The 19,397-nt window shown below is 31.4% G+C and overlaps 4 protein-coding genes and 1 long non-coding RNA gene across 6 annotated transcripts; 2 read left to right on the top strand and 3 right to left on the bottom strand.

Moving 5' to 3' along the window:
* Positions 1 to 261: 261 nt before the first annotated feature.
* Positions 262 to 1,954, bottom strand: LOC107370381 (uncharacterized). Its single transcript, XM_015938370.2, has 3 exons — positions 1,566 to 1,954; positions 1,131 to 1,474; positions 262 to 1,060 (listed from the first exon to the last, which is right to left on the bottom strand). Exons 1-3 carry the CDS (start codon positions 1,884 to 1,886, stop codon positions 466 to 468), a joined length of 1,260 nt encoding a protein of 419 aa, XP_015793856.2. The 5' UTR covers positions 1,887 to 1,954; the 3' UTR covers positions 262 to 465.
* Positions 1,955 to 2,442: 488 nt separating this feature from the next.
* On the bottom strand, positions 2,443 to 7,213 carry Pi4KIIalpha (phosphatidylinositol 4-kinase II alpha). Its single transcript, XM_015938371.2, has 7 exons — positions 6,394 to 7,213; positions 5,752 to 5,952; positions 4,807 to 4,938; positions 4,417 to 4,726; positions 4,157 to 4,290; positions 3,562 to 3,621; positions 2,443 to 3,415 (listed from the first exon to the last, which is right to left on the bottom strand). The coding sequence occupies exons 1-7, from the start codon at positions 6,769 to 6,771 to the stop codon at positions 3,230 to 3,232; spliced, it is 1,401 nt and encodes a 466-aa protein (XP_015793857.1). The 5' UTR covers positions 6,772 to 7,213; the 3' UTR covers positions 2,443 to 3,229.
* A 1,302-nt stretch (positions 7,214 to 8,515) lies between these two features.
* LOC149093305 (uncharacterized) lies at positions 8,516 to 8,763 on the top strand. The gene is made up of 2 exons (XR_016200163.1): positions 8,516 to 8,658; positions 8,701 to 8,763. It is a non-coding gene; the product is annotated as an uncharacterized LOC149093305 (long non-coding RNA).
* Positions 8,764 to 12,541: 3,778 nt separating this feature from the next.
* Positions 12,542 to 16,393, bottom strand: LOC107370354 (peroxisomal acyl-coenzyme A oxidase 1). The gene is made up of 3 exons (XM_015938346.3): positions 15,155 to 16,393; positions 13,139 to 15,058; positions 12,542 to 13,054 (listed from the first exon to the last, which is right to left on the bottom strand). Exons 1-3 carry the CDS (start codon positions 15,288 to 15,290, stop codon positions 12,930 to 12,932), a joined length of 2,181 nt encoding a protein of 726 aa, XP_015793832.2. The 5' UTR covers positions 15,291 to 16,393; the 3' UTR covers positions 12,542 to 12,929.
* A 94-nt stretch (positions 16,394 to 16,487) lies between these two features.
* Positions 16,488 to 19,397, top strand: LOC107370355 (peroxisomal acyl-coenzyme A oxidase 1-like). Of its 2 annotated transcripts, XM_089269654.1 has the most exons (5): positions 16,488 to 16,506; positions 16,690 to 16,896; positions 17,012 to 18,931; positions 19,016 to 19,106; positions 19,189 to 19,397. In XM_089269654.1, the coding sequence occupies exons 2-5, from the start codon at positions 16,761 to 16,763 to the stop codon at positions 19,250 to 19,252; spliced, it is 2,211 nt and encodes a 736-aa protein (XP_089125780.1). In that variant the 5' UTR covers positions 16,488 to 16,506; positions 16,690 to 16,760; the 3' UTR covers positions 19,253 to 19,397. The 2 variants fall into 2 exon arrangements, with proteins under 2 accessions (XP_089125780.1, XP_089125781.1); XM_089269655.1 differs by lacking the exon at positions 16,488 to 16,506 and having other exon boundaries at positions 16,640 to 16,896; positions 19,016 to 19,278.

The raw sequence follows: 19,397 nt of genomic DNA, 5'->3' as shown, positions 1-19,397 counted from the left end.
TGAATCCGATTTTTATGACATTAAGCTTAACTCAGGATATATTCAACATTAAATATCCATTATCCATCAACTTTGCTTTTCTTTCTTTGAATTTATACACATTTCTGATATGGAATTGCTAATTATCGGATTGACTAATTAAAAGTCAAATACTGATTTGAATTTAATTTTTCAAGTGTTAATCTGAAACTGGATTGCTTGATGAGAGCTAACGATTGGCCAAGTATTAATATTACTTAATGATTACTGTAGACATTGTCATTTTATAATATTTATAATTTATTTGTCATTTATCTTTAGAGTATCAATAAAGTATTTGTCACATCTCGCTGAATGAATTTCCTTTGAATCAATCATGCTTATAATGAAATAAAATTAAGAGTCAACTGATGAGATGTATATGTAAAAGGGATGAAAAAATAATACAAAATATAATCTTTGCTGATTGTCAAATGTGGCAATTTATCAATCTTCTTGAGATTCTTCTTCAACCTCTTCATTATCGGCGACTGACTCAGACTCTACAGAACGGGCAGCTGATTCAGTCCTTTGTATAAACTGTTGATTCATGTCGTGAACGAATTTGTGAGCTCGTAGTTGGACATCCATTACGCTAGCTAAATTAAAGCCCATTCTTTTTGCCATTGAAGGTGATAGTGATATTGGATAGGGCAATGGTCGATCGATTGATTGGCTCAGAGATCTTTCGTTAGAAAAGTCAAGAGGAGCAGATTTATCGCTTGACAATAGTTTGGGGAAATATTGTTCCAATAGAAGTGGAGACAATTTGGCTCTCAGCTGTTCTTCAAACATGTTTCGTTGACGTGCAGAGGATGACACAATATCATCGTAAGTGTAACAAAGGGGAGGTTTTCTAGTGTCCAATATTTGTCCAGTTCGGATTCCGTAGTAAGCTAAGGGTCGATTTCGGTTCATTTGAATGAAAGATCCGTCGGGTCTTCGTTGTAAGCCATCAAGTAGATTCATATTCTGAGGTTCAGAGTTTTGCCATTTAGACCAGATTCGGTCGATATTAGCATGATGAGGGTAGAACAATAAACTGCAGAGTAATACATATTTTTTGTATTAATAAATTTGAATAATTAAAAGATTGATTTTAATCAACTTACTCAACAGGTGACCAGGATGAAATCATATCACCAACATTTCCTCCAATACCAAAATGCATTGAGTTATGAAGTGAGTGCTCTAAATTTTGTCTGAAGGTATCATAGCTTGATGAAGTTTGAATTATTGATGTTATAAAAGCAGGGGATTGCCAAGGCGCTATGGAATTGGCATTCGGCCCTTGAAAATTGCGACGTAAACAACGAGTCTCAGGATAGCCTATTGAAAGATTTGCTTGAATACCAGAAGAGACGCAGTAATTATTGTTTGGGTTTCCATTGCCACCAAAATAAGATTCAGAAAATACTCTACTTGTATGGGGAGCAGTAAATTCAGCAGCACCATCCTATTAGGAAATGAACATATGAAATGTGTAAAGAAATTTTTGTTTACATTTGAATTGGAATGAGTTTAAGGTTAAAAGTTAAATAACTTACCCAGTAAGGTAAAGCTAAAGATGGATCAATTTGGCGAAGTCGAGTCTCAAAGTCATGTAGGAAATAGCGATGCCAAAGTAAAAATTGAGGCGAATCGTGGATGATAGCAAAATGATCATTATGAATTTTAGCTAATTGGTCAAGATCACCATTGAGTGCCATTGTACGAAAAGCTGATACATAGGTCTTCCATTTTTCCGGCGAGATTGAGAGGATATTTTCCCTGGTCACTATATTAGAGCATTGCTGTGCATTAACATAATAGATTAAACTCACTAAGGTCACAATAATAAAAAATAAATTTTCAATTAGATATTTCATAATTAATTTAAACAATTTATACACTTGAAACAAACTGCATCAATCAAACAAAATAAAGAAAATGAAGGGTAACTCTTACCTTCTTTTGTTTTACGTCTTATATTAAAAGCAATAACCTATGACGACAACATATTTTAAATTTGATTTGACCGTTAAACTTTCAGTTGTTTTTTCAATTTATCAAATACTAAAACCAATACCATTTGATAATCATTAAAACTGCCTGATCTAACCGGTAATTTGAAATTTCCGAAGATTCAAATTTTTTTAATCATAACTTCGCTAATAAGGTTCAAGCAATCTTTTACCTAAATGTTAAAAAAAGAGCTGATAAAGATGATAAAAAAACCATATGACGGTTAAATTATTGCGTCTTTGTTATTTTCATCGTATTTTTGCGTCTTCAACAATCTTTATTATAATCATCTTTATCTCTTAATCAACGTAAATTAATGATCAGCTGATTTAGTTAATTGAAGCCTTACATAGAGCTTTGTGCATTTTAGTAGATACAGTTTGCGCTATTTTTGAAAGAAAGGGTTGTTGAAATAGCGAATAAAAATGAAATAAATTTACTTTTGATTTAATTAATCCTTGAGCATGTAAGGATAAGCAGATAGCAATAGCAGTAAAGGATAATAAGACAATAAGCTGATGCATTGATTTACAATTAAGAGTGAGAGAATTTTTGTTTTAAAAAAATTTTGGGTTACATTTTTAGTTTTGTTTCGTTGGATGAACAATTTGATATCAATGTCAAATGGAGAAGAGAGTGATGACAAGATAATTAGCATTGATGATTTTATCTTCTTCATTTATCTATGTTTGAGAGTATCACAGAAGGAAAAAAATTTCACTTTTGATTGACAATAAAAATTAAACGTATTTTACAATGGTAAGAACTTGTGATGGGCTTTGATTTTTGTTTTTATCCAACACACAGAAAGGTACATTTCTTTGATAATAAAACACTTGATATTAAACGAAATGTCCACAAATTAGTTTTGAAAAGAGATCCTTCCAGTTGCTTTTTCATAGCGATGGGTTATTCTTTACCACAAAATTAATTTGTTCCCTTAATTTTCGTGATTGGAATGCAATTTTTTGTGCAAATGTTTGAAGATACTTCCATAATTTATTCATTTTGGATAATTTGAGTCACATTTCAAATTTCGTTAGACGGAAAACATGATTGGATGTGATTATGATGGAATTTAATAGCTGATTATCATCTTGAATGAATTAGTGGTTGAAATTTAGTCCAAGATACGCTTTCGCGTACATGAATGCAAATGCTTATGTTACAACAATCTTGAATATATCACACTCAAAATATTTATAGATCAGCACCATGAAAAGAAAGGAGCTCGATTTTGGAATCTTTGAGTAAATTGGTCAGCCATTACTCTTATTCTTTTTTTATGGTTACCTCCGGGAGTTTCTCGACACCTTTCAACAAGTACAGCAGGCATTTGAACGAGCTGAGCCGGACTTTTGTCTTCCTTCAAAGCTTGAGTCAGATTGAGAATCTAAATAGAAAAGTTAGAATAAAAATAGTCATTAATAACTTTACGTAGGTTGCTGAAGTAGCTGAGGTGAAATATGTCTACATTGTAATTAAAAACATTTTTAACCAAAATATTCCATTCGCTATCCAGAGATTGTAAATGCTTACCTGTCCTCTCATAACTGACATTTGTTTTTCATAAAGATTTCGGTCGAATCCTTTATCAGTCTGCAAAAAAAGAAACAAAAATTTAATCAATAGCTGAGCTAAGTGGAGTATAGAATTAATTGCGACTTCCAAAAATACGAATCAAGTAAATAATTTTTATGTATTCTATCTTGTAATACTTTGATTGAATCAAAAAAAAATAAAAATTATGAAGATTTCATATTTGAAGCATCATTTTTTATACATCATTGGTTAAGGAAGTTACTATTTAAAGGTGGAAACAATCAATATTATAAAATCGATCATTACGCAAACAGATGATCGTTGTAATTCGATGGAGTTATTAATCTACAAACTGGTAGCTGTAATGCGTAGAGTAGACAAATATACTAATATATCTGTTCAATTGCAAGATATTGAGTAAAGTGAATCATAAATTAAGCATATCATAAATGGTAAACAGAATGATTAGCAATGAGGAAGAAAATATTAAGCTAATGGAAGTAACTCTGAAGTTTGCGCATTTTCACTTGACGAATTAAGTGGGGATTTGCTTTTCGTTGCAAGACCACTGTTACATTGGGTCAGAACTTACTTTGAAAAGTTCATACATCTCATCACAAAGCTCTTGAACGTAATTCATATCTGATAGTTGAGGCAGAATAAGGTCTTTAATCTCTTTAGAGAAAGGAACTTTAGAGTAAGGTAACCAAGCCCAATGGTAAGGATCTATAAATGAATGAAAAAGCATAAAAGAATGATTAGAATAATTTATCCAACATAAATGAATAATGCGATGTGGGTGAAAAAAATTGGAAGGATGTGGAAGTAAATTTGAGATTAAAGTTAACATACAAGCTCTCCATTCATCTGGATGTTTGAAAGGAAAGGCTAAACCATTGTCGATGGCTGCTATTTTGACAGAAGGTTCCTTTTTTTGATTCCATGATTCTGAACCTTTTTTTTCATCGGGCTTATTGTATTTAATCAGCCAATTATCATGATTTCTATCAGTATTTCTGATTATATAATCTAAAACAACTAATCTTTCAAATTGTAGTTGAAACTCTCGCTGGACACTTTCAGGCAATGGGTTATCCATAAATTGTCTAAGCATTACTGATGCATCTTCGTAGCCATGTACATATAATTGAAATGAGCCAACCTACAAAATAAGAGAAAGATTTAAATAGTTAAACAAAATCATTTCTTTTAAGAAAAAAACGCAAGTTGTGATTATTTTACCTTGGTCGGTAAACCGATTCTGTTGAAGCGTCTGCCCAAGTTAGGATATCTTTCAGAAAGGTTTTGTTTGGTACGTGCTTTGGCTCTGTCAATTGCTGTGTAATTAAAAGTTTTACTTGCTAACTTGATAACCTATTAATGGAAACGAAAGAAGAAAAATGTCGTGAGTAAATAACTGGAAGAGGAGAAGAGGAATGGACAGGAATAGGAAAAACAGCGGATTGAATGTAATTGATGAAAAATGACTAACAGAACGGTTAAGATAGTTTGAAATACTGCAATTTTGAAACCATTTCATATTATGATTGTAATAACAGTCATGAAACTAGTTGTTCAGCAAGTTACAGATAGAGATTCAAGGCTGAATTTTCTTATTCATTTTAAAGAGAAAAAGAAATACTAATGGTTGTAGCAATTGTCTGACTCATTTACTTTAGCCCATTTTCAAAAGGGAGGAACATAAAATATCCTAGAGGAAAACACATTGATGAGCAACTATGGATAAAATGATCTAGATAACGGCGGAAAGAGCTTGAATAAAGTGAGTTGCTATATTTACTGATCGATACAAACTGGTATTAATCTAAAATAAATAACCAATAAACGTTATTAGGCAAGCTCAGAAGTAGACTAATAAAAAGTATTGGGTGATAGAACAATTAGAGAAAATTAGAATTTCAGAAGTCGACTAATTGGATTGACCCATTTTAAAAGGCGAGAAAAGGTGGAAAAATAATAAACTTAAAATACTGGGCTTGCACAAGCCTAAATTTAAGACTGACAAAACTAATTAGAGAGCAAAATGCGTCACAATCGGAAGCCTGGCGAGGATTTCTATACATTGTAAGAATTTTCCATGAGATAGAAAGCTAATTAAACAGTAGTTTTGAAGAAGAAAGGAACAGAGATAAGAAAAAGTAAGTTGCTGGTTTTGCTGAAGCGTACTTTCGTTTTAGGGACTATATTTAGTTGTAACTTTTGGTCAACAAGTGAGGCTCCAGCTTCCGAAAGGTAGCCTTGATTTGGGACTAGGCAGCTTCTGCCGAAACAGCAAGGACAACACAATTTGTGCATCCATTTGGTCCATTTAGGATTTAGCCTTCCGTATGGTTCCTCATCCTTGGGTTTGAATACACCTATTCTTTTCTGAAATGAAAACAAAATTGCATATTAGTAATAATAAGAACAAAATGAAGGACAAAAATTTTATTCTAAAGATAAAATTAATCTACAGATTGATGGGTATTGAAAATAAAAAATGCGATTTCAATGGGAGGTAATTTAAAAATGAAACTAATTAGTTTAATTTTGCAGCTAACGAGCTGCTAGCTTAAAGTGTAACTGTATCATATAAATCTGATGCCTTTAAATGTATTTGATTGTTTCTTGTTCAAGAATAATAGATTATGAAATGAGTAAGCTTTCGTGGCAGCTAAAGCCTACAGACAATGGTAGCTAACTCGGTGGATTTGAGATGCAATTGATGATGTTAGTAGTGGTGACAAGTGATGATAAGTGATACCAATTAACTAAACTTGACACCATAACACACACCAATTGGTAAAGTAATAGGCTATTACAACTTACCAGTTGGCAATTTCTGACAAAATAAGATCCACTTGATCCTTTTGAAATCCTTTCCGGATAAATAGCAGCTTCAATGGCAGTCTCAGCTTCTTTGACTATTGATGTAAATTCTGGATCATCGGCGAACACATTGTTTATGGAAACAACATCAGGATCCATTCTTTTCAATAAGGGCTGAGATTCTCTCAATTCTCTTTCACTTTGAGATGTTAAGCTGGTTGATTTGTTTGATTTAACAACAGTTACATCAGGTAGAAGACAATTATTATCACAAATCTCTTCACTACTCTCTTCCAAGCCAAAAGCCTTCAACTGTGTTTCATCTTGAGGGGAACTGAAACATTCACCATTCTCATTCTCATTGCTTTCATTTGACATCCTTTATTTCAGTCTCAAATTTCTATCTCTCCTTCTTTCTCTCTCACATACGCTTATCTCTCTTTCTCTCTCTTATCCTTTCTTCTCACCTTTCTATTTCTCCTTGTTTTTCTCTTTCTTCAATCTTTTCACAATACCTTTCTTCTCTCACCTCTCTCTTTGTCTTCTTTAATTCTAATCTACTCTTCTCTCTCTCTCACAAAAACCTTAAATTTAAAAAATTCACTGTTATGGTTTTCTAGTCAACATAAGATTGTTTTAGGCTTGTTGAGTTGCACATCAGACTCTTTAAAGAAACTTAGAGCATCACGGATGGTAATTGTAGAGAAAAGGGTAAAAATTTCACGTTATTGAACAGATCAGGAAAATTAATTTTAACCTAATTGAAATATTTTAATAAGCAAAATAAAAACACAGTGGAAATCACACAAACTTTACAATAGATATTTATTAATAAAAGAGGAGTTTTTTTACTCCAAAGTGAAACATTGTAAATTTTGCCGTTAGAAGGCAGCAGCACAACGAAGCGCGAATAATCAAAAATTCGAATTATTAGTATTCTAATTGAATGTTATTACAATCTCGTAATTGCATTTAATATATTAATAATAACAAAATGAAAGGTTAAAAAATTTTAATTCAAAAATTTAACTAGAGAAAAATTGGAATTGAACAAAAAAAGATAACATCTCCAGATTTGATTGAGAAGAAACTCGAAAACAGTTGAAAGAAACGAAACTCACATTTGTAGATCAAATCAAATTAAATATTAGAAGTAAAAATTGTATAATAAGTTGATCCAGCTAAAGTGATTGCTTTTAGTAAAAATTTAATAACCAAAACACAAGCTGTGTAAATTTAAATTTACCAATGGCTTCAATTAGTTGCAAGGAGTCAAAATTGACGATAACAATTGGCATATTGTGTGATAAAATAATTAGCATGTAGTTGAAGTAACATAAATAATTTCCTCTTGATTTAATCACCGGTACACCGGATTTTACACTTTCATATTTACAATAATATCGATGGTTAGCAAAAACAACTAAACTATTGAATCCAGTCAATTATAAATACTATTTCGTTAAAACTCGATACACAATGCATTAGCGAGTTTATCACAATAACAGTTGATTAAAAAAGATTGTATTTAATGACAGATGATTAAAACGAAAGTAAACGAAAGTAAATAAACAATTGTTGATTAACATTTGACAAAAATCCAAAGAGCAATCCTTTACTCTTTGCAAAAAATTGTTATTGTAGTCTTGCACCATCTAGTAGCACTGATTGAAAACAAAAAGTCCGTTATTAATGTTAAACAAAGTGACGCGTTACATGAACTACATGCTACTTGAATCACCAATAAGGAAACCAATTATCTTCCCTCGAACAAGTTAATCTCACAAGTTTGTCAGATTATTACCAGACACTTACAAGTTCATACTTGAAAAACCGCCCTACAAATGCCACCATCCTAAGCCAGATAACATTGTGGATATGTTTCTCACCGACCAATCAGTCCAAAACATCTTCAACATCTTACTCTACAAAAGATCTGAAATATTCTTGAAACTGATACAATTTCCTCAATCCTGCAAAGATTTTTGATAAACGGATAAACATCACATAAAACAATGTAAAGATTGAAATGCCACTAACGTCCAAGCCGTAGCTGTTGTCCTTCAAGCTTTGTCACAAATTAAAGAGTGGGTTGACTTGCGATTCAAGTGATTTATCTAAAGTTGGTAAATGGTTTTCTATTAAATTGTTATTTAACTCCAATTATTAGAGTTACATCACGCCATTTAGTATCTTGACTAATACCTTTAAGAGTAAATTACAAAAATGGATAAAGTAACAATCTAAAGACAACTACATAGCCAGGTAAATGTGTGTAAAAGATCACAGCTGTTTAATTTTCAACAGTTTTTCCTTTATCAGTATGGGATTACTAAACCTCATCATGATTATATAACATGGGATTTATCATCAGTATAATCAACGTTGATTTCTTATTTGTCTAAGTCAATATTGACAAGGTTTGTACCAAAATTATACACAAATATGCCACATCGATTAACGTTTGTTTGAAAATCAAATCTTGCCTCCATTAACGTCAGGTTCAATCAAATCCATGGTTAACATAAAGATTATAAGATAAAAATCAACTAAGTGAATATATGTTAATCGATTTGTCTAATGAATTGGTGATCAATGGTACGACTTGGAAAAGGATGAATTTTATGATGTTTATGAATGAAAAATGCAGGATTTTTCATGATTAGTTTGCAAATTTCAATTTGAGTCGATCTTGGAAATAAATTGATCAATTGAGGCACTAATCTGAAGGTAAGAATGAAATATTTTGGTAGATTTCCAGAAGAGTTTAATTAGTACTTTAAGTGGATCGGAAATGTTTTATAATTTGTTTTTCCATATCATCTGTACAACAACGAGTTTAATCAATATAATCAACCCATTGAGTTAGCAACAATTAGACCAGTAGCTAACTGATTTAATTTCATTATTCATCAACCAGACATAATGTTTTATTGATCAAGTAAATTGGTTAATGTTTTTGTTTTCCCAAAATCGTAAACAATTGATTAAATTCAATGATTGAAAAAGGCTCCATTAACAGATAATATTGATTGGTAAGGATCGTAAATTGGCCTTCGATTAACAATTTATTTACCTCAAGAATGAACACAGATTTAATAGATGAAGTAAACTGTAAATAACATCATAAACTGTTAACTAACCAGTGTTGGAAACAACAACAATTAACCAATTGATCATCTGAATAAAATTAGCTTTGTTTCAAGCCTTGAACTCATACAATTCAGATCTTTGACTTTATCCCATGCAATTGGACAATGTTTTACCGAGTATTTATGCAACACTTTAATTAGTTGATCATTCAAGTTAATCTTGAAATGTTATCCAACCACTGATCTCTTCATGTAGCCACACATACCTCAATAAATTACTCACCAAATTACTCTTATTCATTTTAATTGATATCATTAAGAAGACCATAATTAAATCCATTTCTATTCTTGTTAGCACCACAATGATTAACAATCAAAGAAAACAATTATTTTTAGACTTTGGGTTTTACATGAATGTAATTGAGTGACAATTACTTTCGCCAACCTTTCGTTACTCAAATTATCAAACAAACGATAAAATGATTTGCCATTTCAATCTTGAAAAGCTACAAATTAAATACAGAGATGGCGTTGTAATGAGAAAAATAACCGTTGAGAAGTGTTTGTTTTTTGGTGTCAGAAGTTATTATGTTATTTTTTATTCAAATAATTCCTATTATTAAAAATTCCTATTGTTTTATCATTCATGATGAGTACATGTGTTTTACAAACTATTTAGCATGTAGATCGGGCTTCGATGTTACTGTATTAACATGGTATTAATGTGATGAACTTAAATGGTGAGATATTCAGTTTATCTGTGTTACAATCAACCACCAGTGAGATGCTCACAACTTCTGGATATTAATTTTTGTCATCTTACGCAAAGATAAAATTACTGTGCTTAATCAACAATCAACTTATTTCTTTTTTTTATTCATTGCTCCTTCAATCTTTACTCTATTGACAATTCAGATTCCGAGCCACTCATCTAATTTTGTCAACCACCAGAATTATTGACACTTGTAATGTTAACTTTTTGATTTGAAAAGTGTTACCAAACTGTGTTTGGTATAAATTGGGTTTAAATTTTCTACCTGATCTCATATTTCAATTAACAACTTGGTGGATAATATTGATTATTAAGGATCCGTTCAAAGTGTAAAATAATTGGAATTAAAAATGTCTTCTCTAGCAATCTGTTATGGCATCGGTTTTGTTTGTGCCTTTTCATTAACATCATTTTTGCTTTATTTTGTATGTAAACCTGTTGTTAAAACAATCAATAGATGCTCCGATCGGACTCCTAAATTAGCAGCTATCAATCAAGCTCCATTGTCACATGGTCGAGATCGAACTGTATCAACAATTTCTCATATGGTTTAACGATTGTTCATCAATTTTATTGTAGATGTTTGAAAATTCATCAAGGATCTGGTCAACATCATGTTCAAATTCATCTAATAATCATATTCATCTTTCCACTCAACATCAACAATTACCAAATGTATTAATCTCAAAACCAATCTTATTTTATTTATTTGTATTCCCTTCCTGCAAGATTGTCGACACATTGTACTAACTGTTGTTATCAACAAAATAAATGATACATTTATTAAATCAATCAATAAAGACATCAGATATTCATCAAACAGTCTCTTCAAATCAACATTCGGATTTCCAAGTATGATTGAAGTCAAAGTGAGAGGAACAATAATTAATCATTTGCTCCAATAATGAAGTTATTCAACTTACTCAAATGCCTAACCTAATCAGACTTTCATTAAACTCATATTGGATCAAACCAACCAAATCAGTTAGCTTTGACTTGAAACAATTAAATCAAAAATTATTATTTATTTACAACAAAACAAAAAAAACATAATTCTCAAAATAGATTCTCATTTGATCAAGAAGGAATCAAAACAATTGATACGTTTCAACTCGACATTAACCAAACCACTGTTTAATGGATTTCCAAGAAAACCGACTAAACAATCTTCGATCTTTTTTACCTTCATTACAACCACAATGTCCATCATCTTCATCAGGCTCAATAGCACAAACTACTTTGCAAATGTCTTCTTGAGAGTGACCATGATTTGGATTCAAAAGACTCTTAATTGAAAATTTGGTATTTGAATTGTTACCAGTTTTCTTGTCATCCGTATTACCATTACCAATAGAGTTACCAAATCCTTGTCTCTGAGGATTTTTTTCCAGTTGCCCGGTCAGATTATTGCTTGTGTCTTTAATTTTTTTACAATCACAATATTGATTAGCTTCATCGGGATCGTCTACACACATGTAAGAGCACAATTGAAGACGAGATTGAGAATCGGGTGATTTGCCGTCATTTTTGAAATAATCAGAGAGGGTTTGGTAACCAGCTGAAGATGAAGCTGCAGTCGATTGAACGTTTTCCTTGCTTGGATCATCACCTTTCATTTGACAATCACAGTATTTGGACGCTTCTTTGGGATCCTCTGAACATATCAACGAGCACATTTGTTGTTTCATAGCTGGACTCGTTTCTTGCTTGAAATAATCAGACAAAGTAATTTGCTTTTGGTCTGATAAACCAGTTTCATCAGATTCCATTGAGTCGAAGGCTTCACAGTCACAGTATTTCTTGGCTTCTTCGGGTTCCTTTTTACAAACATATTCACAGAGCTCAGCGTGTTTTGAGCTTGGTTCGGGATCTGGTTGAGATGATGATCGGGTCAAAAGACTCAGCTTTTTAAAAGGCCAACCTGGTTTACACAATGAACTGTCGATTGAAAGGCAAACAATGAAGAATACAAAAATATGGCTTCTCAATGACATTTTAAAGTAGTTATTGATTTCCTTTGACTTGGTTTAGTTGATTTTAAATGAATAAAGTGATTTTGATTAAATAAATTGTACGAGAAGAGTTGACAATCTAATTGTTTGAAGTGAAATACATTAGAAAGTGAATGAAAATGAGATTGAATTTACTGGTACTAATCAATAGTCCAAGATGATGATTTGGATATTGAATTTGAAAATGAAATGAAATTATTTACTTTTGATAAGCATAACGTTTAAAATTGATCAACCTTAAATTATTACCTCCTTTTTAATTGAAAAGTTCATTCACTTTAAAAATAATTTTTTGTTTTATTAATCGATAATAATGATAATTAATATAATCATTTGATGAATATAAATTAACATATCTAAAAATATAGCAACATGCAAAAAAGATAGATGGATGGATTGACAGAGAAATTAATGGACTTTTTTTAGAAATTAACTTGATTAGAATTGAACGGATTAATAGATGAATGATTTACGGCTATACCATGTTTTAAGGCTTTGACTGGGTTAGACAGCTATCATGAATGTGTTTCAGTATCAGCTAGGAGCGAAAGAGGTGAAGATATCCTTAGTGGTGATCAGAAGGTGGTGAAAATTTGATTATCCTTGGAAATCATTTTGAGTTTCGATGACTAATGTATAATTTGTGATTATAAGCCTATTTTAAAGCTTTGATTTAGTTAAATCCTTGATATACTTGATAAATGATGGATTTGGATCAACTTGATTAAGAGGAGCTTTCTTTGCCAAATTAAATAGACGACCATAAACATTGCCATCTTTACAACCTGAAATATTGATAAATAGAATAAAAGAGTTTCAATCAATTGAGGAAAATTAAGGAAATTAAGCAAAAAAAATATTGTTCTTACCAATAGCTGACATGAGAACCATATCATGTAAATCAAATGCATCAACCAAAGGAATCATATCATTTCGTAGTTCTACCATTAATGTTGATAATTCATCTTGTATTTGTTCAATTGATGTTAGATCTAAACCAACAGCAAGGAAATCGCCTTTATTTTCATTAATAATGTAACCAAAATAAAAATATGCCAATCTTTTCAATACTTGAGATATATTTAAATCATACTTTTCTCCAGATGAAACCCATTCCCAATATTTTATCATCATATAATATATTAAATGACTTTTTGCTGCTTTAATTAAATCAACTTGACATTCAATCCAAGCTTTCTCAAAAGATTGTCCTTGTACTCTCATCCTACAATCAACTTGATCAAAAGCAAAATGACAATGATAATATGCTGATGCAGAAAATAATCGTAAAAGTCCATCAACATCACTAACTATTTTTCCTTCACGTTTCCCTAAATTACCAATATCAGGTCTAGTAACACGATAAAGATATCCAATAGACTGAGATGTTTCTCTATTATTATTATCATCATTATTATTACTTTTGTTGCTACTGTTAGTGTTACCACTAGTGTTACTACTATTATAATTATTTTCATCATAATTGTTAGACCTTTTTTTCAAATTTAAAGTGACTTTAGTGTTGGACTCCATTGAAGATGATCCATGATTTGATACCAAACGAACAGTTTTGTATAAATAACGAGCTGTTTGTAAGTAAAGTATCGTATTTTCACCTTCATAGGTACAAGCAGCAACCGTATTACCAAATATACGAGGTAATCCAGAAGCCAATAGAAATCCATTACCGCCACAAGCTCGACGACATATCTCTACAGCCGATGCACCAAGGTCTGTTGTTAATGCTTTCAAACCAGAAGACATTGCATGAAGTAAAGGGATTGAACGATAATCTGATCTTTTAGACATACTTTCATTGACATCCTTGAAGGCTGACATCAAAGATATGAAAACTGCTTTACATGCATGAGATAAAGCAATACAAGGAATCAATTTGTACCTTTGAGCAGCATAATCAATTATTTTCAATTCACTTGTCACACCATTTTTCGAATCAGGATTAATACCTTGTTTACGAACAGCTGAATATCGTGTAGCAATGGTCACTGCTTTAGAAATATTAAATGACATCATGTCAATTATAAGAACTCGAACAAATAACATGGTTCCAAGGTTTAATTTATCTGTTGCTTTTTTAGCTTGATAACGTCCATTATCATCAATATAGGCATTCTTCATTAACATATTACTCTTTGGAATAACAACTGATGACAATTTAAGATAACCATTATCGGCTGCTTTAAAACCAAGTTTTGGTCCAAGTTCACCAACTTCAATTCCAGGTAAAGGTTTATGTGTTTCCAAATCACGGATTTGTACCATAAAAGGATGAAGACCTCGATGAACACCATCAACAAACAATTGAGCTTGTACAATAGCATGATTTGCTGTTTTACCTAATCCTCCAGGCCACCATTTTATTGATTCCAATGTTGGTGAATTAAGTGTAAATGTTTTCTCTTTATCATTATAAATTGCTTCAGTTTGTAATCCTTTAAGGTAACTTCCATGTCCCAATTCAGTTTGAGCATAAGTTCCAATTATTTTCAATTCAATTGCATCAGGAAGCCATCGTGCTTGTTGCTCGTCATTACAATGTCCCATTAAAGCTGGTATAAACATAGCAAAATGTAAAAGTAATGGTGAAGCTTCATAATGATAAGCATCAGCTATTCCTAATACTTCACGAGGATCCTCCAAATTAAATGCTTCAAAATATATCCGAGCTGCTTTTATTAAAGCTTCCGTATATATCTCAGAGTGACTTAAATAATCAACAGGTACTTTAATCAAATCATTTGGAAATTCATCTTCATAAAATTTCTTCTCTAAATAATTCAAAATAATAAAAAAAACAAAAATAAAAATTAACTTATTGACTAGAGAAATAAAAATAAAACAACAACAATAAACAAAATACTCACCCAATTCTCGACGTCGTTCCGTTTTCTCTTGATCACCTTCCAAAAAATATGTCAATTTTTCAATATTAAATGTAGCTTTACATCTTTCCTCTTCAAGTAAAGGATTAACATCATATTTTCCTAATATTGAACTCATTGGTAGACACCGTTATTCACAACAATAAATACAAAACTTGCTAAAAAATATTCAATGAGACTGGCGATTCAGTGTATAAAATTCAGGTTAACTAAGTGTTGAAAAAGATACAAGTAACACAAAAAGGGAGGGATCCGATCTAGATGAAGATGAAGAGGATGTTGAAAGTTGGCGGAACCAATTGTGTGATCAGCAGGTAAGCAAACTGTCAAAAATTGCCAATAAATTCCAATATTACATCAATTGACTTGAGACTACTTTCGTAGGAGTGGCATCCAATGTCCTTCTTTCTGAACAAGTTTCCAACACAAAAAAATATTTTTAGGTACTTGTTATAATCATTGAATTTCTTCGTAATTGTTTTCTTCTCTCCTCAAATTGTTGATCATAAGATTTTCAATTTCTACTTCACTTAAAGAAAAAAGCAGATGATTGATCCATTAAAGCTACCAATCAAGTCGAATGGTACGTTCTTTTTGTCCTCAATGATAACATTGTTGCTGACTTGATGTTTACATTTTTCCCAAATGCATGTACTTCTCCTAATTTGTATTCAATTTGATAATTCAACTGCTTTTGTAACTTGCATATAAAATGTTAAAGTTGAATCCATATCAAACAAAATCATCAGAACCATGTTGAAAGGATGAGAAACTTTCAAGGTAATGCGTGTAATTCCATCTTTATCGGTAAGAATTGATTAAACCTAAAACTGAACATAAAATTTTATCAGCTTCCATCAGCTTTCAAAAACGACATCATTACTTGTATTTGTGTCCTTTGATCCGTTTATATCTACTTGTACCAATGTTCAACTTGACCGGTCGTATGCAGACAATTGTAAAGGTGAAGATTTGTATGGTGCAAGAAGCAGAAACATCGATAAGTATAATAATTGTAAGCAAAAAAAACTTGTTATGATGAATTGAGACGGAAATGGTTTTTAGTACTTAAATGTAAAAAACTGTTTTTCCGATGAATTTGAGATAATTTCTGAAAACAATGTAAGGTGTAGGCTGATGATGCACTGATGAAGAGAAGAGGTGACAATCACAGAAAAAAAACACAATTACAGCTGAAAAATCGTAAACAGTAAGCCAAACGTAGTCAGTTAGCTGGAAATGAAGTTTTTTAGCTTCAAAAAACAATTGTCTTCACGTGATTTTAATTTGATAAATTTGACTGACAAGGATACAACAAATTTGTAATATTGAATGTGAGTTAATTAAAAACAAATTAATGTGGAAGTTAATTACAATATAAATTACCAAATTGATGAACCCAAGAGCTGAAATTGCTGGAGCAGCAATCAGCGCAGATCAGCGCCCCTAGTGGTCTCTCGAGCATAAGCTTTTTACTGGCTAACTGGTTAACAATTTGACTTGTTTCTTTTTTGAAGTATTGGACCGTCTTTTATTCATTATCATCGGATTTATTGCAGTTCTTTCTTCACAATCTAAATCTACTTCCATGAGTTCAATATTAGGAAAATATGATGTTAATCCTTTACTTGAAGAAGAAAGATGTAAAGCTACATTTAATATTGAAAAATTGACATATTTTTTGGAAGGTGATCAAGAGAAAACGGAACGACGTCGAGAATTGGGTGAGTATTTTGTTTGTTGTTGTTTTTTGTTTGTTGTTGTTTTTTGTTTTATTTTTAATTCACTAGTCAATTAGTTAACTTTTATTTTGTTTTTTTATTATTTTGAATTATTTAGAGAAGAAATTTTATGAAGATGAATTTCCAAATGATTTGATTAAAGTACCTGTTGATTATTTAAGTCACTCTGAGATATATACGGAAGCTTTAATAAAAGCAGCTCGGATATATTTTGAAGCATTTAATTTGGAGGATCCTCGTGAAGTATTAGGAATAGCTGATGCTTATCATTATGAAGCTTCACCATTACTTTTACATTTTGCTATGTTTATACCAGCTTTAATGGGACATTGTAATGACGAGCAACAAGCACGATGGCTTCCTGATGCAATTGAATTGAAAATAATTGGAACTTATGCTCAAACTGAATTGGGACATGGAAGTTACCTTAAAGGATTACAAACTGAAGCAATTTATAATGATAAAGAGAAAACATTTACACTTAATTCACCAACATTGGAATCAATAAAATGGTGGCCTGGAGGATTAGGTAAAACAGCAAATCATGCTATTGTACAAGCTCAATTGTTTGTTGATGGTGTTCATCGAGGTCTTCATCCTTTTATGGTACAAATCCGTGATTTGGAAACACATAAACCTTTACCTGGAATTGAAGTTGGTGAACTTGGACCAAAACTTGGTTTTAAAGCAGCCGATAATGGTTATCTTAAATTGTCATCAGTTGTTATTCCAAAGAGTAATATGTTAATGAAGAATGCCTATATTGATGATAATGGACGTTATCAAGCTAAAAAAGCAACAGATAAATTAAACCTTGGAACCATGTTATTTGTTCGAGTTCTTATAATTGACATGATGTCATTTAATATTTCTAAAGCAGTGACCATTGCTACACGATATTCAGCTGTTCGTAAACAAGGTATTAATCCTGATTCGAAAAATGGTGTGACAAGTGAATTGAAAATAATTGATTATGCTGCTCAAAGGTACAAATTGATTCCTTGTATTGCTTTATCTCATGCATGTAAAGCAGTTTTCATATCTTTGATGTCAGCCTTCAAGGATGTCAATGAAAGTATGTCTAAAAGATCAGATTATCGTTCAATCCCTTTACTTCATGCAATGTCTTCTGGTTTGAAAGCATTAACAACAGACCTTGGTGCATCGGCTGTAGAGATATGTCGTCGAGCTTGTGGCGGTAATGGATTTCTATTGGCTTCTGGATTACCTCGTATATTTGGTAATACGGTTGCTGCTTGTACCTATGAAGGTGAAAATACGATACTTTACTTACAAACAGCTCGTTATTTATACAAAACTGTTCGTTTGGTATCAAATCATGGATCATCTTCAATGGAGTCCAACACTAAAGTCACTTTAAATTTGAAAAAAAGGTCTAACAATTATGATGAAAATAATTATAATAGTAGTAACACTAGTGGTAACACTAACAGTAGCAACAAAAGTAATAATAATGATGATAATAATAATAGAGAAACATCTCAGTCTATTGGATATCTTTATCGTGTTACTAGACCTGATATTGGTAATTTAGGGAAACGTGAAGGAAAAATAGTTAGTGATGTTGATGGACTTTTACGATTATTTTCTGCATCAGCATATTATCATTGTCATTTTGCTTTTGATCAAGTTGATTGTAGGATGAGAGTACAAGGACAATCTTTTGAGAAAGCTTGGATTGAATGTCAAGTTGATTTAATTAAAGCAGCAAAAAGTCATTTAATATATTATATGATGATAAAATATTGGGAATGGGTTTCATCTGGAGAAAAGTATGATTTAAATATATCTCAAGTATTGAAAAGATTGGCATATTTTTATTTTGGTTACATTATTAATGAAAATAAAGGCGATTTCCTTGCTGTTGGTTTAGATCTAACATCAATTGAACAAATACAAGATGAATTATCAACATTAATGGTAGAACTACGAAATGATATGATTCCTTTGGTTGATGCATTTGATTTACATGATATGGTTCTCATGTCAGCTATTGGTAAGAACAATATTTTTTTTGCTTAATTTCCTTAATTTTCCTCAATTGATTGAAACTCTTTTATTCTATTTATCAATATTTCAGGTTGTAAAGATGGCAATGTTTATGGTCGTCTATTTAATTTGGCAAAGAAAGCTCCTCTTAATCAAGTTGATCCAAATCCATCATTTATCAAGTATATCAAGGATTTAACTAAATCAAAGCTTTAAAATATGCTTATAATCACAAATATATAATAAACCGTCCTCAAAGTCAAGCTCACATAAAATATGGATCATCATGGATGGATACTTTGGAAGAAATGCAAATCAAAATTATTAAACTAAAAACATAATTTATTTTGAGATCAAACCATCAATCTAATGTGATTAGACCCAACCAATTTAACTATTGATTACAAAAATGAATGAAATTATAACAATCATCTACGTCCGAAATGTTGTCCAAGGATAATCAAGTTTTCACC

Source organism: Tetranychus urticae, chromosome 3 (genome assembly GCF_039701765.1).
Source record: "Tetranychus urticae isolate SD_2017Ah chromosome 3, NJAU_TeUrti_SD_1.0, whole genome shotgun sequence".
In the NCBI taxonomy this organism is placed as follows: Eukaryota; Metazoa; Arthropoda; class Arachnida; order Trombidiformes; family Tetranychidae; genus Tetranychus; species Tetranychus urticae.
The sequence above is the reverse complement of the archived record's forward strand: the minus strand, read 5'-3'. Positions and strand labels throughout refer to the sequence as shown.